The 27,248-nt window shown below is 35.1% G+C and overlaps 1 protein-coding gene and 1 long non-coding RNA gene across 5 annotated transcripts in view; one reads left to right on the forward strand and one right to left on the reverse strand.

Annotated features, from left to right (window-relative positions):
* The window catches only part of LOC136026194 (uncharacterized), a 55,140-nt gene extending 46,267 nt beyond the window's left edge, over positions 1 to 8,873 (reverse strand). Inside the window, exon 1 of the long non-coding RNA XR_010617237.1 lies at positions 8,758 to 8,873. This is a non-coding gene — a long non-coding RNA (uncharacterized LOC136026194). The remainder of the gene's footprint in view (positions 1 to 8,757) is intronic.
* The window catches only part of LOC136026192 (uncharacterized), a 305,310-nt gene that overhangs the window by 269,467 nt on the left and 8,595 nt on the right, over positions 1 to 27,248 (forward strand). Inside the window, exons 13-14 of one of the 4 annotated variants that reach the window (XM_065702511.1) lie at positions 16,279 to 16,527; positions 19,523 to 19,718. In XM_065702511.1, coding sequence (XP_065558583.1) covers positions 16,279 to 16,527; positions 19,523 to 19,718 — 445 coding nt within the window. Of the gene's footprint in view, positions 1 to 16,278; positions 16,528 to 19,518; positions 19,719 to 27,248 lie in introns of those variants that run through there. The other 3 variants (XM_065702512.1, XM_065702513.1, XM_065702515.1) reach the window with 3 other exon arrangements.

Consider the following 27,248-nt stretch of genomic DNA (forward strand, 5'->3'; position numbering starts at 1 on the left):
CTAAAAAAAATTATTAAGCTTTCCCTGTGTGCAGTTAGGTATGGATTAGACTTCATTCAAGCGTATATTGCTTTGGGATTTTCCTTAATTATTATTGTATTCTAGCTCACTATATGATGGTTATCTTTTTCTATTACAATATAATTTTGGTTAGAGCAGACAAGTATATATTACAAGTAGTACTACTAAAAACTCAGCACCAGACCGCTTGATGCTAAAAAAGCTGCAGGCGCTGCTCATTAGCCCCAATAGACCCTAATATGTTCGGAACTTCAACTTTTATTCCTCCACCGCATCTCCAAGTTGCTTCGAATTTTTTCTTATTTGCTCCTTCCACACCTGCTTTTGTTTGGCACGAGATGAATGGGCGAAAAGGATAATTTTAGAGCAATATACGATCCTTCATCCATGTACTGTGGCCTGCTCATCCCAAACTTTTTTTTCCATTATAACCCTAGAAAGTTGGATCGAGCCGTATTTTCCGTATGGCTTGCTATTTGATGTACATTCACTTAAATGAGGACCTAGATTAATGCTTAGAATGATACTTTGAAAAACACTTTATAAGTTTTCCTCAGCCATTTGAAGTCTCCGTGTTTCAAAGCCAAACTTTTCCACTATTCTATTTTAAGTTCATAAGGTTATCTAACTATTCTTTGCAACTATTCTTCACTCCATTCATTATAATATTGCTACCCTTGTAAACGAAGCTATCAACTCTATAGATTTTCTTGTTACTTGACATCAATACTTCCCCTTACTTTATTTCTAGTCAAAGTAGCTTAGCCTTTTTAAAAAGAATTTTTAAACCTATTCGTGATTCATGAACTTTCAAAACCTTCAGAACTCCCTTCAGTCCCCAAAGATTTTATCTAAGATACTCCTCAGGTCAGGTCTCTTAGGCAGCGACGGCTTGCATATCTTTTCTTTTGTTTATTGTTTTGTTCTTACTTAACATTCACTTTCGACTCTTAAATGGGCGCTAAAACTTCTGACTTTCAATCAAATGAGCTCAATTTGATCCAAAGTTTATACAACCATTATTTCCATAAAAACCTTATATGCCCCAGGCCAGAGGGATTTTGTCCACCCTAAAGACATTGCTCTATAATTTTTGGACTATTAGTAACGAAATGGCAATCTAACAATTTAAATTGAATGTGTTTTCGGGAAAAGAAGATGTCACGGAAGGGTGGAGTTTAGTATCTCTCCATAATTTCTTACTCTTAAAAGGGAACTAAAACTATACGTTTCTAATCGAATGAGCCTCTTCTAAAGTTCACACGACCATCCCTTCAAAAGCCTTGCAGACCACGGCGGCATAATTTACAACCTTTACCCTCCAGACTCTGGGGGATTCTATCCACCCCCAAGGCAATATTCTACAATCTTTGGCCTAGTTTTGAACATATGGCTATATAAAAATTTTATCGGATGCATTTGTGGAAAATGAAACGTGGAGGGGGGCGCCAGCCCTCGATCACTTTGACTCTTAAAAGGGGAACTAAAACAAATTGGCTATGTCGAAATTTTTATTAGATATGTTTTGGAAATTGATAAAAGTGGGATGGGGACCTGTTGCCCTCCAATCATTTTTGACTATTAAAAAGGGCTGTTTTGGATTTCCAATCGAATGAGCCTTTTTTGAAGTTTCTACGACAACAAATAGCCATCTCGAAATGTTTATAAAATGAATTTCAGGAAAATAAGAGGTATGAGGAGGGGGTATCCACCCTCCAATCACTTTGAGTCTTATAAAGGTACTGGAACTTCTGATTACAAATCTAGTGAGACAATCCGAAGTTTGTACAATTTAGAGTCGGCATAAAAGATGTTTTTTTTTTTCATATTTCAAATCTTTTGAGTAAACTTACTTATTTCTTAAATTGACAAATCATGTATAAATCAGGGTTGTCATCGCCAAAGACGTAATTACTGGACCTTTTAACTACACTGAACAAAATGACTATCTAAAAATTTTCGTTGGATGTGTTTGAGGAATTGGTGGGAATATGAAGGGGGGGGGGGTAGTTCCCCGCCAGTGGAGAAAGCATTAAAATACGGACTAAGGAGGTGTGAAGCGGAGACCATGGAAAAAATTCCGGAGGATCTGGAAGATGCAGCTAGACGGCATAATAGAAAAATATTGTACTGGCCTACTAATAAATTGAGCGGTAGTAGTCAATCCGGACTTGTCTCAGTTAAAGATAGGAACGGGGCCACAATTAGTGATAAGGAAAAAGTTAAAGAGAAATGCATAGAGTATTTTGAGAATGTTCTAGACCGAGATAAAAGAAAAATGCGATGAAAACGAAAAAATGTGATATCTCAGATGTGAAGTGAGATTTGTTTTGTGAGGAAGAATTAGCGACAGCACTAAAAGGATTATGAATAATAAGGCTGCAGGTGCTGATAGTATGATATATGAGTTTCTTAAAGATAGTGGCGTTGAAGTTAGAAATAAGTTACTGAAGATTATGAATATGATTTTTGAAAAAGGGGAAGTACCTATGCTTCCCCCTTTTTGTGCTTTTTAGACTGAATGATCAGTCTAAAATGATACTTTTTAGGCTGAGAGATGCTGTAGACAAAGTCTTTAGAGAAGCACAGTGCGGTTCTAAAAAAGGTAGAGGATGTGTCGACCAAATTTTCACTCTTAGGTTAATAATTGAGAAGTGCCTGAGTTGTCAAACATCTTCGGTCCTCAGTCTTATAGATTATGATTAAGCGTTCTATTCTGTTGATAGATGAGTTTTAGAAAAGGTCTTAACCTTTTATGGTATACCAGACAAATGCATTTAAGTGATTAGTGCTATGTACGAGAATAACACTGCTATGGTTAAGGTAGGAAATGTGGATAGCAGTTGGTTTTGAATTAAATCAGGAGTTAAGCAGGGTTGTGTTCTATCCTCCTTCATAAGGATCATTTTGATGGACTTTGTCTTAAGGAGTACAGGAAAGGCAATGGGTAACCATGAAATTAGATTGGGAGGAAAAACTCTCATGGACTTAGATTATGCTGATGATTTAAGCATCCTAGATGAAAGTGTGAGCAAAATTAATGAACTGTTAGAGGTTTTGCGAGTTCAGGGTGCTAGAATAGGTTTGAACATTAATGCTAAGGTGACCAAGTCACTAAGGCTAGGAATAAGTGAAGATGAAAAAGTGACGTTGGGTGACGAAAATATTGACCAGGTGGGCAGCTTCAATTACCTTGGCATTATTATTAGTAAAGACGGTGGGAGCAGTGAAGATGCTAAAAGTAGAATAGCCAAGGCTCAGGGTGTTTTCTCACAGTTAAAAAAAGTTTGAAAGAATGGGAAGCTAAGTTTGCAAACTAAGATTACAATATTGGTCCCAGTGATGACAGTGGTCAAATATGGCTCTGCCAATCACTCTGAATCTTAAAAAGGGTACTAGAAATTCGGATTACCACTTTTGATAAGATTCAATTTCCAATTGAACGAGGTTTTTTTTGCAGTTCCTATGACAACAAACGATCACCCCTTCTATATAAGACTTATGTGCCCCAGGGTATAATTTACAACTTTTGCTCTAAGGGCAGGGGAGGGGGATTGTCACCCTCAAAGACAGAATTTTTGGACCTTTCAACTACGTTGAACAAAATAACTCTCTCAAAATTTTGATTAGATGCGCTTTAGGAAATGATGGGTGTGGAAGGGGTGTTAGCTGCCCTCCAATCACTTTCGACTGTTGAAAAGGGCACTAGTCCTTTTGATTTCCAGTCAAATGGGCCCCTTTTTGAGGCTTCTACAACAATTCCTTCGATACGAAGTACCCTGATCTAAAACTAAAAAATAAATAATATATTGTGCCCTCGTCTTTCTTTACTGGTGCAGCGCTATTGCGCTGCCTATGATTATATTGTATCATCTCTCCAAGAAATAATTTGAGAATAGGACTTCGGTAGCTGATTTTTGTTCCCACATCTTGAGCGTGCAATAAATCTGTTAAGAAACAACCGGTGCCCTACATTCATAGTCCTTGGTTTATATTTTTTAGTGTCATTTTGAAATAACTCAGGATTAAAATTAAATACAAATAATGTTTATACAGTTAATGAATCAAATATATAGGGATGTACAAACTGGCCAGTACTTCTGCACGTTTTGCGAGAATGGTTGAGCCCAGAGTATATAGCTGTAGTTACACACAAGCTTGTAACTTTAATTAACAATAATTATATAATTGCTTGAAAAAACTGCAATTCGTGTGGGAATTGAACCCAAAGTTTCTAGATCCCTAACTGAGGCCTCTACCTTCGACCAATAGACACACCCACAGATCATTTCATTAATTTTAGTTTAAGCTTTCTACTCTTTACAAATCAAATAATTTGGAACAATATTTAAAAGATATGCATATTATGTAGCAGAGAAATAAAGGTACTAATCTGTTTTAGTTACCCCACTCAAGAAGTGAAGTTAGGTTCATCCTAATAAAATATACCAAAACATAACGAAAATATAATACTTTAGAAACAAATTTGGGCTACATATTTGCTCATTATTGGTGGACACCTATAAAATGGTCTACCTATAGAAAGAAAACATTCATCCAAGATTGTAGTAAGATAGGAGTTAAAAGTTACCAAAGTACATTTCTGGCTCTTTATTTCTCGTGTGGAACGTATATTATAATATCAAATGTAAATACTGAGGGGTTGCCTAGTAAAAAAAAATTTTACTCACCAGTGGGTAAGTGTCATGCGTTGTATGAAGTGTGCTACGCATGGTGCTAGCAGTTTCAGCTCCATGGAATTGTGCTTAATATGACAGGACCAGGGACCTCTTGAGATGCAGGCAAGGTGGTTTAGAGCAGCCATCTCTATAGGAAAACCTAAAAATGACGCTTATCTAAATCCTACAGGGCGATAACAGTGCGCCCCCTCTGAAAAATGAACTTTTTCGTGATAAATAAGCACTAAGTTTCGGCGATATATTATTTATTGAAGAATAAGACGAAACTACAATTCCCGTTCAGTGTTACGACTTGAGAGTTTTTATCGAATAGATTGCTCTTTTGTAGGGAATTTTGCCAAGCCGAGGTCTAAGAGAATCATTATTCTTTGGGCTCTATTATCATAGCTTTTTCCTTATGGTCTGTCATTCTTACATCCCAAGATTTTTTTATCTTAGAAATTTAAAGCCTTGCAAATACTTCATATTTTATCGTTAGTGCATCTATAACTGTAGACCATTTAGAATAGCCATAGCTGGATTGATAGGAATAAAAAGAGTGAAGATCTGAGTGGTTTAAGACAAAGAAGAAGTGTGCCCAGTTGTGTTACCTTTATCAAGCTAAGTAGTGCAATGAGGTGCTAGTAGTTGCCGTTGTAGGTGAATTAATTTGAAATTCCAGAGACACCAATCAACTAGACTTCTGAACATATTGCTCAACCGACAGATAAATTTCAAAACACTTCTCCGGAAGACGAATTTTTCAAAAATAGTGAAGAGCCATGCTAAAATCCAACAAAGCAGAAAAAAATCCTATAGAATTCAAATATTAAACGACCAGAAAATACTATTAGTGAATAAATGAAAGCTAAAAGAACAGAAATTAAAATAAATAATCACATCAAACGTAAATATAACAGATATTGACATAGATAAATAACTAAATCTGAAAACGAGAAGATCTTAATATGAATAATCAAGTCAAGCTTAACGCAAGCACAAGGTACTAAAAATAGGAACAGGGTTACTGCTCCCTCCTACCCCTAATCTTCTGAAGGCTATTGCATCATTTACGCTTCATTGAAAACTATATGTATTTTGAGCAGTTCCTTTTCAATTTTCAAAACGTCGATAGAATTAGAAATTAAATCAAAATAATAATTAGTTGACTGGAATGTACTAGTAAAAACAAACTCAAGATTTATTGTATAATGATTTTAATTCAGGGGAATCTCAGCAACTGATAATAATAAATCGTTGACTGGAAAGAACTAGTTGAAAATAAACTGAAATATAGTTGAAAATAAACTAAAGGTTTAATGAATAATGATTTAAATTCATAGGATTCTCAGTAATTCAAAATTTTATTAAACAAAAATTTTGATTTTTAATTTCATGATTATGAAACATTTTTTTTAAGATTTTTATAAAGCTGGCTTCTGCTGCAGATATTGATCTTCTTCCAAGAACAGGTTTAGAGGCTCATCAGGAGGAGATGTCGGGGTTCAACAGGACAAAATTCGCCAACCAAAAACATCTCGTTTGTTAATAAATGGAAAACCGAAATTTGGTGTTCTCTAGATAAATCTCAGAATAAAGAATAATTGATATATTTTCAGATTTTAGTTTTCAAAATTTTCTCAAAATCTGCATTAATAATTTTGCTCAAAGTGTCCGAACCAACCCCACCTAGTGAGGTTGGCTTAGACATGCCGGGGATTGAGCTTGACAGGCTAAAAAATTTCAAAAATCCACCTGCAGTCCTGTACAAACAGTAAATTCATCCACAAACAGTTTTTCTTCTTACTTCGAATACAGTTGCAGAAAATGATAAAAATTATAAGCTTGCTTGATTAAGACATAGATAGATAGATAGATAAATATATAGACAAAGTGTATTTTAAAGCCAAATATACAGCCATGAACTCAGTACAATAACATAAACGAAAGACACAGATAACATAAACTTTGATCAGCGATCATCATAAACGCTTAAATGAAACACTGCAATAACCTAATACTGGTACTTAATACTTGAAAGAAGGGTCATTGACAAGAACGCTTAACACTCAGAAAAAGACAAAAATAAAACATTATATTTACTTTATACTGAGATTTTTTTATTTATATATATATTCTTTATTTTTTTATTTAGCAAAATTTCCAGATACCTTGCAACTCTACAAATAAACTGAGGCGACGGACCATTTAAGACACCCGGAAGTATCAACTTATTATTTCCAAATATCCCTTCCTTTATCGTAGAGAGCCCCTGGCACCGGCTTAAGCAATGCACTAAATCAGGGCTTCTTAAACTTTTGTAATTCCCGACCCCATTTATGATTGCGAGCTTCTTAACGACCCCAACAAATATAAAAGAAAAATAAATTAATATTTTTTGATCATATATTTATTAGGTAAAAATATGCATATGCATATGAAAATATATAAACTTAGAATTCGTTTTGAAACATATAAAATCTAAAATTGAAATTTGCACAAAATGTTATAGAAATGTTTTTATTATAGTTTCAAAAACAAAAGTGGATTCTGACCGTCTTAATTCTCTCGAATATATCCAAGTAGTTGCGTGGTAAATATTAAATTAAAGTTTACGTTAAAAATTTAATGAGTTGGATGTACATGTTTCTTATTGCATAAAAAATCAAATCTTGGTGTAATGTTTGAAACTGCTGGGCGTAAGACCTCTTCAACATTTTTTTATCGCTGAACGATCTTGGGATTTAATGTGTGTTAAAGCTGAAAAAGTAACTGCACATAAACATGTGGTGTTGAACGGCAAAAGTGAATTTAACGCCATATCGGCGATTGTGGGAAATTCAGTTCTAGTTCCGATCCAGAAATTCAGTCCAGGGCTCTTTTCGGTATTGTAGTTTTAAGTTTGAGTCACACGAAAGCTCAGCAAATTCCTCTTGAGCTTTAAGTGGTAGATGATCAATCTCACTTAAACCAATCCAAAACGGCTTTGGAATCCAAAGTATTTTTTGTAAATCAATATTTAATATAAAATATATCCGGAACTGTATTACTAGCGCTTTTAAGTCATCTACAATAGTTTTTGCAATATAAGTTTTACGATGAATTTTCTCAACTACAAAATTGTCGACACTGGAAAACATTTCGAACGAATTTTTTTCGACCCTACTTTTCCAAATGCTGTTCTAGCCAAAGGGCTAGAACTTGACAAGGACATAATCTCCTACTGTAAAGGAAGATGGACCGAACGAGAGGTCATCATTATTGTCTTCTTCACCAAGGTGTGATAAATCATCAAATAAGATATCATTTTTTTCTTTTTCTGGAGTGTCAATGAATATCCTAGTTTTGCCTGTTTTATGAGGCTTATGAGAGTTTGCGTGAACATGTATCATAAGCAGGAAAGGTCACCAGTATCTAAGGGTTGGAGTCAGTGGGAGCAATGTGGTGGAAAAGTTAGAAGAACAAAACTGTTTTCCTTGCAGAAAGAAATACATCTTGGATAAAGGTGACTCTCACGATTATCAAGCAAAAGGAGATCAGAACTGTGTTTTAAAGAGCGACAATACTTCCAAAAAGGTTGTAGAGCCGACAAAAAGGTCCCACCATTTACCTAGCCCGACAGGTGGGTAGGCCAAGGGAGCCAGGAGGACCTCCTCATAACATCTCTGGCACGAATTTTTTCGTGGGAAAATACATAATTTTGGTAAAATGTGAATTGGCAAAGTAGGTGTTCTTACAATCAGTCTCTTTACTTACTGAATATGGAAACTAATTCATGAATGGCGATTTATGATTAAAATCATTTAAGATTTAAGGTTCATGGTCGTAAGCAAAGAAGTAAAAAAATTACCTACTCTTGGAGTCGGACATCTTCCGGTTACCCCACCCCCAAAAAAATGGCTGGATCACTCCCACTCTACCCCCCCTTCACAATCTGAGAGGAAGACCATCTTGACTAAGAGCATTAAAGAAAAGATAGATAGTGCAACTTTTCACAATTCTAGAATGACCAAACAATTTAGAAAAACAAGCGAAAAAATTCTGATATTATACTTACAGCTTAGCACAACAATGTGCAACATGCCAAAAAAAAATTGACTACCTAAAACACTTTTTAGATAACTTTTGAAAGGAACAATAAAACAAACTAGGAATTCTTCCTTGAGACATGAAGATTAGATGGCATTCTCAGCGTTGCCAGAAGGCGAAACAAAAAACACGCCAAAATACGCCCTAGCTTTTGAAAACCAAGACTGCTATAATGGTCAGTTCCTGAAGTTGCGAAATTACCCAAATTCGGGCATTTCATACAATTTTCAGTGATAAAGTCAAAAAAAAATATTTTGCCTGATGTGCATGGCCCGGTAAGTGTAGTTGGATTAGTATTAGATAATTTTTTTTGTGTTCGGTTATTCTAAACTTAGCACCAATCTTTTGAAACGAAATCTTCATCATTTCATCCATTACAAAAAGGAAAAAATTCTATTACAAAAATGTTACATATTGTAGCAAGTGTTTCAATGCTACACATGATGAGATAGTGCTAAAATGGTTCTTTCGTGCTAAAGTCAAACATAGTTTTACCACTAATCTAACTGTACTTCTGCCTTGCTTACTTTTCCTTGGTTCATCCTACTCCGCTTTCACGGAAAAACTACCATTTTACGTGATTCGCCAAAATTCATCTGTTTTTAGCTGGATGTTTATTATGTGTCATACTGGTCCAACAGCTGTGAACTCTTTTTATTAACTTCTAGAACTTAATACAGCTTATTCCTATGTATACGCTGGTCTATACTAGTAGCAACCACAAGCCGAAGACATACAGTGTCTTGGGTTTATTATCGCATAAATATTTTTGGTACACGGTATTTGGTACAGTTGCAACACATTATCTATTAGATGATTGAAGTAAGGCCTGAAAAAAAAAGGTGAGTCTAGGCAAGTAAAAACGTAAAAGCAACATTTTCAAGTGAAATCCTGTCTAAAAGCGATTGTTATTTATTTTGGATAAATGTTTTAAATACTTGTCTAAAAAGTATTACTATAAAGAATACCGATATTACATTTCTGCTAATGCGTAAACGAAAGTTTCCACTCTTTTAAAACAGTTTTTTTCAGCCCTAGAAATGAGCGTAAAATTTAAACATTGATTTAGATTTCATATTTTTCAGCCAGTACAAAATAAAAATTATAGCTCAAAAAAAGTTGTTGAACTATAGTCTTTTATTATAATTATAACTCTGTTTCTCTAAGTTCTGAAAGAGAAAGCTAAGTTGTATCTATTGTATTTGTTCTTTTCTCTGCGAAAATCTAAACCCAGGCGTGTACTACTGAGAATGGACCTTGATTAGAGAGGCAACCATAGAAAAAATAATCTAAAATTTGGACAAAAAATTTCACCAATTTAACATCAACCAAAACCTATTCACAAAGATATGTCAAATATATCAAAAAAGCATAAATCTGCGTATAATTAAACTCTTGTCTTAATCTGAGTAGGAATCGGATTAAGATCTTGTCATTTTGAAGCAAAGCCACGGCTGAACTACGGTAATTTGGAATTTTCGTACGGTTCCCAACTTTCAGTCAAAATAAGCCCATTAAAAAAGTCCACGTTCCTGCCCCAAGCCTGTTCCAAAACTCAACTCAACACTGACGGCTAAAACAAGCCCACGGGGTGCTAAGAAACCCATCTGGCAACACTGGACACTCTCACAAAATATTGTAGAATTTTTCTCCAAATGGTGTCTGAGTAACTGAGGGTATCTGGTTCAACCCACGTCCAGTTCAAACAAATCCTCCCCTCGTTTATCCATTTGTAAGCAAAATAAATCATAGCGCATTATATTTTACATTCATTTGATCACCGCATACATGGGAGGAGGGGCTCATAGTCCTGAAACACAACCACTGATTGTGCTGAACCCGATGTGGCTTTTTATTTGCCATAATATTCAAGTCTAGCTGCATAAAATGGGAAACATCTGTTATTAGTCAATTTTCGAATCTTACATACTTTGAATACTTTTATTAATCTTTCCGTGTAAGGAGGAAGGGCTAAAAATCTATCTCCGGTTTGCTGCTACGTATGTGACTTATTGTCTTGCATAATTTCAGAGTCATCAAATCAAAGGGCATCATCATCTAGCTGGAGTCATAATACTACTATTCACTATGTGAAATCTTGAATAAAGCAAATACTTTAAATATTTAAAAATTGTTCAAACTTGGATGGTTTTTGCCGTTAGTGCATAAAACACTAGTTGTGCTACTACATATGTCAGCCCTTAATGTTAGGCTCATCAGGCAATTAAGGATGATTACCAAAGCTTACAAAAGCACAACAAAATAATGGAAGCTCCTTTTACGAGTAAAATTGACACTTTAATCCCCCACCTAGTTATTTCTAAAATCCTTTATGCCCCCTCATGATATTTAGATTTTTCTATTCAAGATTTTACGCGTTTTCATTTGAAGGGAGACTAAAGGCTATTTTAACTTTGTACCATTTTACAGATCGTCCTCTAGGCATATTTTATACTAATGAAAAATACTATCCTGCAATACTATACTATCATGTATCGTTTTTACTCTTTAAACGCAAATAAATATAACGTCATTCACAAGAACAATATATATTTTTTTTTTATTAAGGCTTCAAAGTATATTCAACCAAGAGGTGTACGTCCTGTCCATAACTCACCAAATATTATCATCTCCACGGTGTGATTCACGCTTTTTGGGTGAGGGTACCAAAGCCCGAACACCCTACATAACTTAGTAACGCTAGTAATGCAAGTCCGTATTTGCCAAATTTCTAGATTCTGAACATCAATCATAAAATCACTAAACTTCAAGTATGGAATCGATATTCCATCGAGATAAATCGAGATAAAATTTAACGAGATAAATTTGGACGGAACCGAACAAATTAAATAACTACTGCATGCCCTCCGGTCTTGCAACAGACAACTTACGATAAATTTTTTCAAGGGGAGCAAAATTTCATTTGAGTTAAAACGAATTATAGATAATAAATGTAAGTAGCTTAACCTGACATTATGGCTTGAACAAAGAAAAACCAAAGAGAACGTATTTCATCTCCAAAAAAAGGAAGATTTATGACTTTCTAACGTCAGAAAGACCCATAAAGTAAGTTTTTACAGGAAATGTCATGTAACAAAAGAAATGACATTTTAATGGAGACTCTCGTTGTTATCTTCATTATTGACAACTCTTTTTCAATTTTCTTTGTCGAACTATTCATTTCCAGCTCCAATAGTCCTTGTAAGGTGGTCTAAAGATAAATTAGAGTAGTTATCCATATGTTAAATGATTTGTTAGTATTGTTCGTATTAAGTGGCTTTCACGCTAAGTATGTAATTTTCTGTGCTAAGTGGTAAACTTACGCTACGTTAAGCATGACCTTTGACCCTTAAACACATCCATTTCCACTAGATTAAGGTAAAACTCCATAAAAAGCTATCAGAATCATCACAGTTATTTTATGCAATCCACTCAAAAACTAAAAATGTAGAATAAAGATCGAGATTCAACCTTTCATCAAGCATGATAAGCTTTTTAGGAAAAGCTTGCTAACTTATTTCAAAATTTTAAAATTCTTTATCAATTAATTTGATGTTATTGTTACTATGCTGCCTTTTCCATAATGTAACATGCAATTATGCAGCGTCATGTGCATGAGTCTAGTTGGCCCTACCTATTTTACGGACAAAACCTGCTCCGTCAAGCTACATACAGTAAACTCTTAAATTACGCTAGTGTGAAAGGTTCCACGGCGTAGTGTGAAAGCACCATAAAGGTTTTTTGCTTTATCCTGAGAAAGGAAGCTTTACGACTTCCCTTTCGTAGAAAGAGCTATAAACTATTTTCCACTTAGATTGAGAAAATATATAAGAACTAATAAAGTTTGTGAAATGAAATCCAATAACATTTTTAATTCAGACAGTAGGCTTTAAAAAAAAAGAAACTTTTTGTGTGAGTACTAGAACCTATCTAAGAAAAAAAACATGGCACCCGTCATGATTTTGCGTGCCATTCTTTCGAGTCGTTGGCGACTTGTCAAGCTGAGTCGAGAGAAAAGCCACACAGGCCCAATGCCTCCGACAGACATCTATGGAGGCAATACAAAGAATATTACTCTGCGCGGCCCTAAGCATATAAAAAGTTTTGTTTCTCCAAAGCTCACTGTCTTAATTAAAAATTAGCACTTTTGTATATTTTATTTCATTTGAGAAATTTTTTCATTTATAATTAAATAATGAAATCATTTATTTCAATGAGAAATTGTAGAAATAATTGAACTTCTTATGGTAAATTATGATTTAATTTCATTCGCAAATTTATTCTTAAATTTTATTCTGTCTTAATATTATATTCTGTTAAATTATATATATATATATATATATATATATATATATATATATATATATATATATATATATATATATACTAGCTGTTGGGGTGGCGCTTCGCGCCACCCCAACACCTAGTTGGTGGGGCGCTTCGCGCCCCCCAAGCCCCCCCCGCGCGCGTAAGTCGTTACGCGCCATATTAGTTACGCGCCATTGTAGTTGTGTCCCTGTGTCCCACCTGTGAATAGAGATAGATATAAATATATGTTTTTAACTACGTAAAACATGCTAATATACAACATTCTTCGCTGTCCCATTGTCTGTGCATATAAATAGATTGTCAGGTTTACTGACTCTTGAACATGCAACATATAATTGTCCATGGGAAAAACAATCCGTATTCAGATCTATACCTCATTATTCTAATGATGTGTCCCTGTGTCCCGGTCGTCATTTACATTCCCTGTGTCCCGGTCGTCATTTGTGTCCCGGTGTCCCAGTTTGTAATTTCTCTTTGAGTGTCCCGGTCGTCATTTATATTCCCTGTGTCCCGGTGTCCCGGTCGTCATTTGTGTCCCGGTGTCCCGGTCTGTAATTTCTATTCGAACAATCCCTGTGTCCCGGTCGTCATTTATATATCCCGCCTGTGCCCCCGGCGTCCCCTCATTTTACAATTAAACATTTTTCCGTGAACAAATGTCTTAAATATCTTGAATGACGTCACCGTCAAAGCAAAAATGACGACAACTAATTTCATGACGTCAGCCGACACAGAAACATGACGTCACCTGATCCACAGATCCACAGACAGACAACTTATTTTTATATATATATATATATATATATATATATATATATATATATATATATATATATATATATATATATATATATATATATATATATATGTATATGCATGTGTGTGTGTGTTTTGGGATTGGGACTAGGATTGTGGGTGACACCCTTTATCCTCTCTTGTGGGTTTTTATCCATTCATAAGTGTATAAACATCAAAATTTCCCACTTTAATTGAATGAAAGATTTGATTGACAACATTATCAACTGTATATTATTTTTGCTATCAATTATTTACCACAAATTTGTCGTTGATTACAAGAAACCCTTTGTCAACCAATATTATTCGATCTTTTGTTGGCCTCAGGGGGTTCGGTAACGTGATAAGCTATCGTTTGTGGTAGTATTCTGTGGAACAAAAAACTGATATACAAAATAATTGAATATGAATCAAATTGAAATAATATTTTTATTGAATATGTGTTTGTGTTATTTTTAATGTAATATTAAACTGTAATTTATTTTAATTCTTTCAATTAATGTTTTTTTACTTTATTTCTATTATGTTTATTTTGCTTTTCATAAATAAACATATTTTCATCTGGTTCAAACTTTTCTGTCTAGTTTAAAACAAGCTTATTTTGCCCATTTCTCTTGTTATTTAGGAGACACGTCTAAGCTTTCAGTTCAATGAGTTAATTGCCTTCTACTGTCAAGTTTTACAGAAGGGGAAAGTAATTCAACTAATCGAAACTTGAGACTTCAATCACTTTGGATTAGGGGTGTTTATTATCAGAAGGACATAGATGCTTCTTTTGATCATGGAATATTTTCTGGAATAGGTTGAAAGTCTTGTCTACTACTCACACTTGCTTAAATCAAGCAACTTAGTATCAAGTTTATGATTAATGAAAAATAAACTTATTGGTGATATATAGGCTTACTTGCAGAGTCCTTTAGACTTATATCAAGAAATCAAACACAAGAGCTAGTTCTTTTGAGTGTTGTTGCGAATAAATTTTCTGTGTAGTTGGACAGATACGTAGATCTCCAAGAATCCCTGGGAGATAGGTCTCTGAGACTCCAAGATTAGTAGGATTCTCTGATAATTTTCTGGTTTTAAAAATTGATTTTATCAACCATTTTCTTTCAGCCAAATGTCTATAAAAAAAAGGAATAAGAAAAGAAAAGCTAGGAAGGTACCTGACAAAATAGTCTAGCTAGAATCGTCGGGTGTACTCAGCTTTTGCCATATTTGTAATAAAAACGTAAAAGAGGTGTAAGTAATTCTTTAGTGACACTGCCAGCTTTTGGTAAGATAATGCGAAAGTGGAAAACTTGCTGAAAGCTAGAGCAGTATGATACAACTGCAGCTGTTCAAAAATCTGCGAGACAAAAATGGGATTGGACTTCTTTCAAGATTCATGTTGAGATAATAAAAAAATCTTTTAACAGATTGTATATATAAACAAGAGCCAAGAGCTCATATGGCACTTACGACGAGGTTTGAAGAGCCAAAAGCTTCTCCCAACAACTTTCATCCCGATCTCTCCACTGTAAGCGTTTTCCAAGATTTCCAATTTCCCCCTCCAGCTCCCAAAATTTCCCCGAATCTGGTCGGGATTTAAAATAAGAGCTCTGATATACGAGGTCCTTCTAAATGTCAAATTTCATTAAGGCCCGATAACCCGTTCGTAAGTTAAAAATACCTCGTTTTTTCTAATTTTTCCATATTAACCGTCTTTCCACTCTCCCCCCCCCCAGATGGTCGAATCGGGGAAGTGACTATTTACAATTTAATTTAGTCGGGTACCTGATACGCCTGCCAACTTACAGCGATCGATGTATTGATTACGTATCTAGTTTTAGATCTTCGTCTTGTAAAAATTGGGTGATCTGGGACTCAAGCTTGAGATCTCTTGCACCCTTAGTAGGAATCATACCCCTAGACCACAAGCCATACTTAAAAAGAATAATCATCGTTTTATCAGCGAATAAAATTCTTCTCAACTATTTTTTCAGCCCCCCCTCTCAAATGGTCGAATCGGGGAAGAGAGTATTTCTAATTTAATCTGGTTTGGTCCCTGATATGCCTGTCCTAGCTTATCTGGAAATGCCCAAACTAGCAAAACTGGGACTGACCAATAGACAGAAAATGCGATCACTATATGTCACTTGGTAACAGTGTTGTGCCAAGTACTTCTTTTTTTACTTAAGTACAAATGCCAAGTACTGAGAGAAATTTTTACTTAAGTACAAGTATTAAGTACTTCTCTAAAAATATACTTAAGTAATAAGTACTTTTGAAAAAAGTACTTCAGTACTTAAGTACTCAAGTACTAATTTTTTAGTTGCAGATATAACACACAAAACGCTTCTTTAATATCCGTTTCCTTTCCAAATAGACAAGATAAGCAAGATTCTGACGAAAGATCGACCGCTTTTCAGAAAAACCAACAGTTTTCATGAAAGAAATCAACTGGTTCCTTTCAACAGCAGAAGCTTTTCAAACACACCATCTCCGAGCGTGTTACTTTTTGGAGTAAAAATTCCACCACCTACCGAAAAAAGTCGTTCTACAGGTGCAGACGAAGGAATGATACAGTTGTACGTCCTGAAAACTTTCTTTACCCTTGGGTACACTTTGAGCGCAGGTAATTCCTTTCGTCTCTCATTCAAATATGATAAAACCTCCGCATTCACAGAATTGGTTTCACGGTCACGGTTGCCAGAATTGTCAATAGTAGTTTCTGCATCAATAAGATCAAAATATTCATCTCCAGCGTGGAGATGAATGGAGATTCATCCGTGTGGCTGAAACACCGTTGGGAATACTCGGGGTCGTCATGAGAATCGAGTATCTCTCCAATGTTTATAAAAGAGAATGAGTCATTCTGGCCTGCTTCATCTTCATTTTCTTCATCACTGTCTTGAACAACTTCATCGAAAACCATCGAATATTTCCTGAATGCCTTACTAATGTTAGAAGCGTTATCGGTCAAAACCCCTCCTACCTTTTTATTAACTGCAATTTTGTACCTAGCAAATACGCCATTCAGTTGTTCAGCAATTCTGTCATAAGTATGTGAGCCCTTGAACCGGGAACAAGCAAGGGCATAAAATTTCCATTTCAAAACCTCGTTGAGTTGCAGTTATTCCCAAGTAGCTTTTGTTGTTGGTAGATCAAATGTCTGTTGTCAACGACATATAGTAGGTGAGCTCAAAATCACGAACCATATCTTTTTGTACTTTAACAAACTTAGCTTCAATTTGCATAGCTAAAGCTTTCCTTCCTGGAACCTTTGCATAAGGTGCAAGAGCTGTTATCAGATTTTTGAACGACAGCTTCTCAAAAGTGTACATGGGTTGCATCTCATCCATAATATAGTCCAGTACCAAAAAATTCACCTTTGACTGTGTCAGTTTCAACGGTCTTGCAGCAAAGAAATCTCCCGTAACTTTTTTAGAAGGGGAGCTACAATCAGGCAGTATTACCTTCATTATCTTCAGCTTCAGACGACCCCAAAAGTGAGCCTACAAGTTCACTAGCCTCTTTGATACTTGATTTCCTTTTGTTCTTACTGTTCTAGGTCAGCTCAGTAAACTTCTGGTAAACAAAAGGATGGGCAAACTCACCTTGAGATGTTTGTGGAAATTCGTTGTTGCATGCATTTGACCCTTCAGAATTTTGTTTGGGCAGTTTTTGCGTGTGGCAGATATTGTACCATCCTTCTGAATTTTCCCATTTATCACAAAATACTTTCCATTCAATATATATGGTAGTTCCGCCATGATAGAGTCCCTTATTGAAATTTCGCGCTGGGCCAGGAGCCGTTGTTCTCAATTACTAAAATCCAGTCATCCACTAATATATAGGCAGTTCAATTGGTCGCATCGCCCTGCGTCATGCCGGTATGATTTTTCTGTGCCATGAAGAAAGCTCTTGAGTACTTAAGTACCCTTAAGTACTTCAATTTTTTACTTAAGTATAAGTATTAAGTACTTTAGAATTTTTAACTTAAGTAGAGTACAAGTACTCAGATTTTTTACTTAAGTAATTACTTAAGTACTTTTACTTAAGTATTTCCCAACACTGCTTGGTAAATACCAAGTACCATAAAAACCAAAAGCCATATATAGCACTTTGAGCCAGTTCGGTCATTGTCGCCTTTACTCTCCCCCTCCCATCAGATGGTCGAATTAGGGAAGAGACTATTTCTAATCTAATCTGGTATGGTCCCTGATACGCCTGTCAACTTTCATTGTCCTAGCTTATCAGGAAATGCCCAAACTAGCAAAACCGGGACTGACCGATAGACAGAAAATGAGATCGCTATATGTCACTTGGTATTGTATTGTATCAGATTAACGACGCTTCTTGACTACTAAGGTCCTTGCGTCGGTCCTGCAGTGCATTGCTGCAGCATGATTCGATCTCTGGGTCCCTTATTACCAAGCTAAGGTCAAACCCACTGCGTCACCGCAGGACAAAAAATTGTCACTTGGTAAATACCAAGTGCTATAAAAACTAAAAGCCATATATAGCGCTTTGAGCCAGCTCGGTCATTGTCGCCTTTACTCTATTTTATATTTCTTTTTCTTCTGTTTCTTCTTGCTTTTTCGTTTATTTCTGTTCTGTGTGAAATCGGACGAAATGCAAAAAAAAATTTATGAGATACAGAGCTTTGAATTTCTTCGCTAAAAAGTAATTTTCTACTTTGATCATTTTTGCGTGACCAGTAAAAGTGGAGTGTTTTCATGAAATACCATCTAATTTGTTTAAGCGCCCGGTATAAGCTGCATAACAATATCATTTTGCCCTACGCGGTTTATGCTTATCATTAGAGAAATTTTTTGGAATAGGAATGGTTTAAAGGGCCAAAAATAAATTCTAGCTTATAATTTTGTTCTCTTTCATGAGGAGAGGGTTCTCTGAAAAATTTTGCTTTTAGGTGATGCATCCACTCCTACTTCTGCACTATTAAACATATAAATGCAGTCATATCACTCTCAAAACCCTGTGGCAAAATCACTCACGAAATATTAGAAAGTTTGGGGTCTAAAATTTAGCTTTTCCAGCTTCTGGCAAAGTTCATCTTTTCTTATAATTAATATTCTTAATAAAACATAGTCACAAACAAAAAACGAAGATCAGATAAAACAAGGCATTTACTCCACAAAGGCATACGCTGTAAAACCAAGTTACAACTTAGTTGATGCTCGTGTTAAAAATGTTAACTTTTAAATATTTAGTTTCACCTATACAGCCATGCTTACCTTCTATCGAAGCCTCTGCACTAATGGAAAACATAAAGAACTTCATGAGAAGTGCTAGAACCGATCCTGCTAGTTCGGTTTCGGCACTAATGATCCACGGCTCCGGCACCCTTTTCCGGCAATTTATGGCCAGGAAAGGTGATACTTATGTTCCCTATTTTCAAAATTACCGTAAAATTTATTGACCATATTCGCCACCCAGTCATATCCAAACATACTATTGACGTCACATCATGCGGGTGTCACCTGAACCATGTCACCTATTTAGTTCCACCTGTACTTTTAAAAAGTCAAAATATTTTTTTTCCACTAATATAGATGTATTCAATTAATGTATAAGGTACCGTACAAATTTTTATAATATATAGTTAGTTCCAGCCCCAAAGATCCGAATATTTGACAGCAAAAATCGGGAAGAAGATGAGATTTATTACACACCTGGGAGCCCTTTGGAACTCAAATGCTTAATAAGGAGCTTGGTTATTCCTCTCCATCAGCCTGCAGCAAAGTTATCTTGGACTCTGAATGGAAAACAACTTTCTTCGTTTCCATTCAATGTTGGTCTCAGGTAGGCAAGCCATGATCTTCATATATTTTTTGTATGTTAAGCCATCAAGAAGGATCTAGTAGTCCAATTGGTGCTGAGAAATAATTAAATTTACTTTTCGTTGGAGGGGGATTTTGCTTTAAGCAATAGCCTAGTCCATCATCTCTTTTAAGGTAGGCAATACAATAACAAAATTCTTAATTAGTTACGTATAGAATGTTTATTATATTCAAATGCTGATCTCAGATGTATAAGCCATGATCCTCGTGCTACTTTTGTGCACTAACCTATCAAGAAGCTTTTGGCGCTTCAATTTTTCTATGGAATCATTAATCCTTTTTTCGCGGTGGGCACATTATTATTTTGGCTACATTCTTTCCTCGCCCTCCTCTGAAGTGAACGTTACAGCAACAAAATTCTTAATTATCCCATATAGAAACTACATTGCATTCAGATATTGATCCCCGGTAGGCAAACCATTATCTTTAGGTAGTTTTTTTTTTACCTTAAGCCATCAAGATGAATGTAGTATTTCAATGGGTCTGTGGTATCATTAATTTTCATTTTTAGTGATGGAATGGGTACAATACTCCTTGGGTTGCTAGTCTAGTTCATAGCCACTTCTAAAGTAGACAATATAATACCACAATCCTTTATTTATTACATCCTGAAAATTTACTACATTTAGATGATGGTTTCAGGTATTCAAGCCATGTTCCTCACATAATTGTTGCAGGGTAACCCATCAAAAAGCACACAGTTCTTCAGTGATGCTGTGGCATCATTAATTCTTGTTTTTGATGGACGCGGGAGAGGGTTACATTGCTCCTGTCAGTAACAGTCTAGTCCGTGGCCTTTACAGAAGTAAACAGCACAGTAAGAAAATTCTTTATTTATTAATGTCAAAAAATACATGAAATTCAGAAATTGGTCTCGGATAGGCAGGCCATGATCTTTACATACTTTTTGGATATGTAAACATCAAGAAACATGTGGTAATTCAATTGTTCTGTGGCGTCATTAATTCTCTTGTTTTTTTAGTGGGAGAGGGGGGTTACATTTTTCTTTTGGTAACATTTTCTTTTGTTAACAGTAGCCTCTTCTGAAGTAGGCAATATAATAGCAAAATTCATAGTTATAGTTGCATTAAACCATCAACAAGTATATGGTTATTTAGTGTTTCATTGGACAAATAATTCTATTTAGTTTTTTTGGTAGGGGGGGGGGCATATTATTCTTTTGGTAACAGTGTAGTTTACGGCATCTTCTGAAATAGACAGTACAATAAAGAAAAAGTCTTAATTTAATACCATTTGAAAACGTACATTCAGACACAATAGATTAAAAGAAAAGGAAACGGAAATTGCTCTCAAAGAGAAAAAAAATTGGCTATCCACCACTAGCACATACAGTCATAAAACTACTAAGTGTTATCTTTGCTTCCTTTTTTACTTTTGTGTTAGACTGGGTGCAAGATAGAAGGGTTACTTTTGGTAATAGACTCTATAGGTATGTTTTATATTTTTCTTAAAAAACTATAAAATATACCTATATTTAGATTACAATTTTATTAATCTATATTACAATTTTAAAATTAATTAAAAAAATAGTTTTATGACAGATAATATATCAATTTTCGGGTCAATCAGTTTACTTGAAATAAACCTTTATTTAATTAAAAATGAGCCTGTTTGTAAAATCTCTACTTCTGTTTGACGACACTGCATTGTCGGTGGCACTAGCTGTTCTGAACTCCATTCAGATCCATGGTGAAATGCTTCTAGTGCCACATGGTGAAAATATTCACATTGTCAGTGGCATTAGTTGATAGGAACCCGTTCAGAGCATTAGTGAAGTCCCATTAGTGCCACATGGTGATAATCCCACGTGTTCAGTGGTACTCGTTGTTTTAAGCTTTATTCAATGCACGGTGAAGTGCCGCTAGAGCCGCATGGTGAGAATTCCACGTTATCGTGTCAGGCGTTCTTAAATCTGATCAGTGACACAACTTATTGTAATTCTAGTCAGACCTATAAAGAAGTGTCAAAATTTTCTCTTTTTTTAGCGTCCAATACGATTTAAATCTAAACTTTGTATTCTTCTCCTTTTTTCAATAAACCTATGGAAAGTCTACCCTTTCAACTTTAAAGAATACCATACAGGATAACCTGCATGGCGGAGTGAACAATTAGCTTAATTTTTTAAGGCCTATCAACAGTGAGACTTTAAAACACCAAAAACTAGCTTATTTTAAAATCCGGTATAGCTTACCAGAATTGCCCTTAAAATCCGGTATTTCATCAAATATGTAAAAAGTCTACCGTTTAGAAAATTCGCAATATAGGAAGCTCTTCAAGGCTGAGTAAAGTTTTGTGTTCTATTCAAGGTCCGTTACGAAAAATGTCTTAAACAAACAAAAAATAGGTTTATCTTAAAGTCCGGTGCTGCCATTTGCGAAACCCCGTATTGCGCTAGAAATGAGGCATTTCATAAAACATTTAACAATTCCAAACTTTCAACCTAAGAGAATATCAATTAGGATGCCCTGCGTATCTCTTTAATTACCTTATATTTTAAGGCCTGAAAACAACGAAATGTTAAAAAGACTAAAAATAGCTATTTCGAAATTTGGTATGGCCTAATCCTACTGATAGTACCAGCCATCTATATACCAAGCCAAATTACAAAGCAAAAGTAGAATTACAAAGCAAAATCCTCTGTCTATCACTAAGATTCTCTTTTCTTCGCAGTATTTTCAACTGAATTAATTTATGTCCATGAGTCATTGTATTCCTCTGGCGTAAGGGAAGAACTAGAACTTTGAAAAATATATGTTGAGATAATTTAATGTGGTTTAAATATTAAATAAAATTTTCTGCATTTTTAAAAATACCAAATGAAATATAATTTTAGAGCTTATTCTAACAGGTCAGCCTATTCCTAGTCTCAAAGGAGTTCAGCTTAGCTTTAAGCCATTTGAACTGAGTCAAGAGGTATTATGGGCCTAAGTCTGGGTATTAGTAAGATATTTGTTCTGTCTTCTGACATTGAAATCTTAAATCTGTTTTATAATGACGTCCTCATATAAGGTTTTGCATTATTATTATAGGTTCAGATTACTATTGCTACTAATAACAACTCACTACAGCACACGCCACCTGAGGCCAAAACTGCTGGACACGCTCTTTTTCTACCTAACCTATTCAAAGCTTTACTGTGAAGGTGACAATGCAGTTTGACCAAGCAAATAGCAGCCTCCAAATGAATCACCTTTGTTGGCTACTTTTTCCTCGCACAAATGGAGGACTCCACAGTTCACACACACAACCCTGAAGAGTCCCAATGACTTTTAGTTAACACTTATGTCGTTTACTGTATCTTTATAGGTTTGTACTGGGTTTTGCGCCGCAGTTTGTTGGCGCCAAAGATTGAAATGGCGTTATTCTTGTTAATATATCGTTCTCATATACGCTTTCGCATGTATGCTAGCTGCACAAATCTTTGTTCTTCACTTTCATTTTGACACATTTTGATTCTCGTTGTCACTTTTAAGTCTCACTGCCGTTTATCTTCTAACCCCATATTTAATTGTCCTCGCTGTCGTTTATCTTCTAAACACATATTTTTTTATATATATATTATTATTTTCATTTTCGATTTGTTCTGCTCCTCGTTGTGATATGTCTTGTAAACGCATATTTTCTTGTGCTGTACTTTCGTTGTTGACTCGTTGTAATTGTCGTGAAATGTGCTCATAGATGTGACGTCAACCACATGAATTTTTTTCCTAAATCAGAACTCTGATAGAAGTTTTTGAGACTTGTGACATATATGGATCATTTTTCTTATCCAGAAAATCTCAGCATGCCGATTTTCCAAACAAAAATATGGAGGCGTTTCCGATAAAAACGAGAGTGAGAATCATGATTCTAAAACGAAAGTAAAGAGCAAAGAGTTATGCGGTTAGAAGATATGCAACAACAACAAGCAAAAAAACGAAAGTGACACCACGTGACTTAAAAATAAAGAATGACATGTTTAATATGCTAATACGCAATTAAAATGTCAAATATTTACAAGCCAGCCGCAAAAGATAAGAACAAAGGAACATACGGTTAAAAGACGGGCGACAGCGAGGATCAGAACCAATCAAAAACGAAACTGTAGAACAAAGAAATATGCGGTTGAATAGAACGTGTCAAAAACGAACGCGAAGAACAAATAACTTTGCGGTTAGAAGACATGCAATAGAAAGAACCATAGTGTGCTGAAAATGTAAGCGAAGAAAAAAGGATTGTACAGTTAGAAGACTTGCGAAATCGAGAATCAAAACGTGTTAAATATGAAAGTGAAGAACAAAGAAACAAGTGAAAGTGAGACTAAAAGAGTCAAAAATCAAAGTAAAGAAAATACAAATATTAAGTTAGAAGAACAATGCCATTGCAACTTTCGACACCAGTAGTATCCCTTCAATCTATTTTATTTCAGCCATAAGGGGTATACTGTTCGAATGGTTTATCCCTCAAGACATTATTATAGACTACGCGCACCTGGGTGCTACGTAATACCACGGTAAACCTGGGTGTTACGTAATCATTTATCTATGTTGAGGATGACGTCTTCCGTGACTTGTTAGAGCTCAGGGGCCGCCAGTCAAGTTGAAAACCCCCGGCTGTAGCTGGGAATGGCGCTCATGTGGGCACTATATAATATTTTTGTAGAAGATTTGTCTTTATGATTACTTTTCGAGAGGCTTCTTTTTCCTTGAGACTTCATTTTCTTCAACATTTTTTTTCTTTGACGTCACTTTTTCTTACAGGCATTTCTTTTCAAGATTGTCTTCTTCAAGATTTCTTCTTTTTATAATTTTTCCTTCAAAATATTTTTTCTTCAAGACATTTTCTTCGAGATATTCTTTTCTTTAAAATTTTTCATCAGGGAGGCTTTATAATCCGATCACAACAAAGATTTTGGTCTGAGTAGGAATCGAACGTAAGACAAGGGATTTAGCAAAAGGAATGTGGCATAACCACCTCTGCCAACAAATCCTTCGTAATATTATGTTCCGGTAAACAAATGAAACTATGAAACTATGAAATAGGCTTTTCACTGCTCGGAGAATTCTCTGCATGGTTGCTAGATCGATACAGCTATGGATTGTATGTTTCCTATATCCATAAATATTTTACATGGAAGGGACAAAATTATTCACAATAAATAGGTTAACAGGATATTATTGTTATACATTTGACTCACACACATGGATATTACATCATTGCTATTCAAATGTTTGGATTGATAGCCTCACCTTTGCTTTTCTGTGTTATTAAGGCTACGCAAACAACACAAGCGAATTATTACGTAAACATAATAGCAAAGAATTTTAACGAAGGTATTGCTGAGAATATATGAACTCTGAACAAAACAAGACAAAGTAATTATACACTTCTTGGAGATATGGTCCTGGTATTTTTTTAGGGGGTACTTAACAGCGAGTTCTACTTCTACTAGTAAAATAAGGAAATGTAGAAATAAACAAAGGAAAACAAAGTATAAACAAATGGAAGAAACACAGAAAAACGCAGAAATGAAAGATATGACACCCCCCATAGCTTTATATATTGAAGATTTATCTTGGAATAAGAAATCTAAAAGACAAAGGATTTTTATTGTGTATACAAGTTTTATTAATGAACAATTTACAAACGCTATTGAAACCCTTTATTCTTAGGGCACTGAAATGAATACTATAGAGTTAGAAAAGGGTTATTTTCCACTAAAAATTTCGCTGAAAAATTCACCGTAAGTATACCCAGAACAAACTTTTTGATCTGACCAGAACGAGTGTAAACTGGATAAAGTATTAAATATTTTCTTGAATAAAGCTTTACCTTTCTGCGTTCATCCAGAGGTTTTATATATTTTCCCCTGTAAAATTGAAGCCTTCAAAACATACAAAAATTACCTTTTAAAAACAGAGAAACGTCCTCGTTGCATTTTAGATGTGGCTATTAATTTTTAACATTGTACCTTACTTTTAGCAAAACATTTGATCTATTTCCATATCTTTTCGTTTTTATTTCACATTTCCTTATTGTTTAAAAGGGACATAGAATTTAAAAAATTTTCTTGAATGAGCCTTCTCCTTATTTCCAAGGATTTTGCAAAAATTGGCTGCAAGTTGGCACCCTGCACAACCCGTCATCATCACTTACACGTTTTCTGACGTTTGAATTCCCGATTGAAATTTTTTATTTGAACAAAGGAAACGTATTGTTTCATTATTATATCGTGATCTTCAATAGCATGTCAAGCCAGCGTGCCACTCTCTGACTGGCCGGTGGCGCTTTCTGATACACCTTATCATTCATAAAAAATTTTCAGAAATTTTCTTGATAAAAATAATGTTTCAACTCCATTGGTTCGTGGAAGCCTTTATTTGCATATTGGCTTCGATTCTCAAGCAAAGCACACTTCGAGCCTCACCGTGTTTCTCTTGGGCTGGATCGTGCCAAATTCAACGCGTTCCAATTTTGACTTTTCCATTCCGGTTCCGTTTCCAATTCTGGTTCCGGTTTTGCCATTTCCAGGTCCCCAACTTCTGTCCTCCGATTCCAAAGTTCCGATTCTGCCAATTCCTCTCCAAGTTCCAGGTTCCAGGGTTTATTATTCGGCTGTCCCCCTTTTTATTATGGCTGTTCATCGACACTAGCTAGAGTATTGTACGTTTTCAATCAGCATTACTGGAAAATTGGCAGGATAAACACTTAAATCTTACATTAAAAAGGGAAAATAAAATATTTCAAGAAAACGTGCGAACATAATAAAATCATCGTAGCATTGAGTGCTGATAAAGCCAAAAATTTATACTGGAAAGTAAGCATTAATTGGGATATTACTGTAAATTTATGCGTACGTTGTCATGCCAGTGAGGTGATAAATTCCTCTTTATTACCGAAAAAATTCACCATGATTGACTGTAGATATTGAGAGATATAAGAGGGGAGATAAGAGAGATAAATATCCAGTGATGGTAGCAGGCAAAGATAACGGTAACCTAAAACTTTTAGTTGAAGATGAGGGCTATTTCTTACTACTGTTCGCGGTAACACGTTAGTCGTTGATAAATCTTATCGCCATCCTTCTGGAATTAAAATTAAAAGAAAGCAAAAAGAAGGCAAATACTCCAGCACCAATGTCATGAGGCATATCGTATTGAGCTGCTATCCATGTAAAAGAAATTTCGTTATGGACAATGAAACTGCAAGCAAATTAATAGAGCTTTGTAGGAAAATATAACTAATAAATAAAAAGATGAATTGATGAAAAATGAAGCACCGGCAAACTTTACTACAATCATCTATAGTTTACCAACAGATACAGTCACAGAATCCAATAACATCAATGATGAAATATATGGTGAGGCTATTAAAAGTTGCGTATGACCCATCAATGGAATAAGTGCCATGTCAAGAGAGTGCCATGTCAAGTAATGAAGTATTTTAAGGATTGGATTTAAAGGAATTTTAAGAGACAACAGTACTTCTACAA

This window comes from Artemia franciscana, chromosome 4 (genome assembly GCF_032884065.1).
Source record: "Artemia franciscana chromosome 4, ASM3288406v1, whole genome shotgun sequence".
NCBI classification, from domain to species: Eukaryota; Metazoa; Arthropoda; class Branchiopoda; order Anostraca; family Artemiidae; genus Artemia; species Artemia franciscana.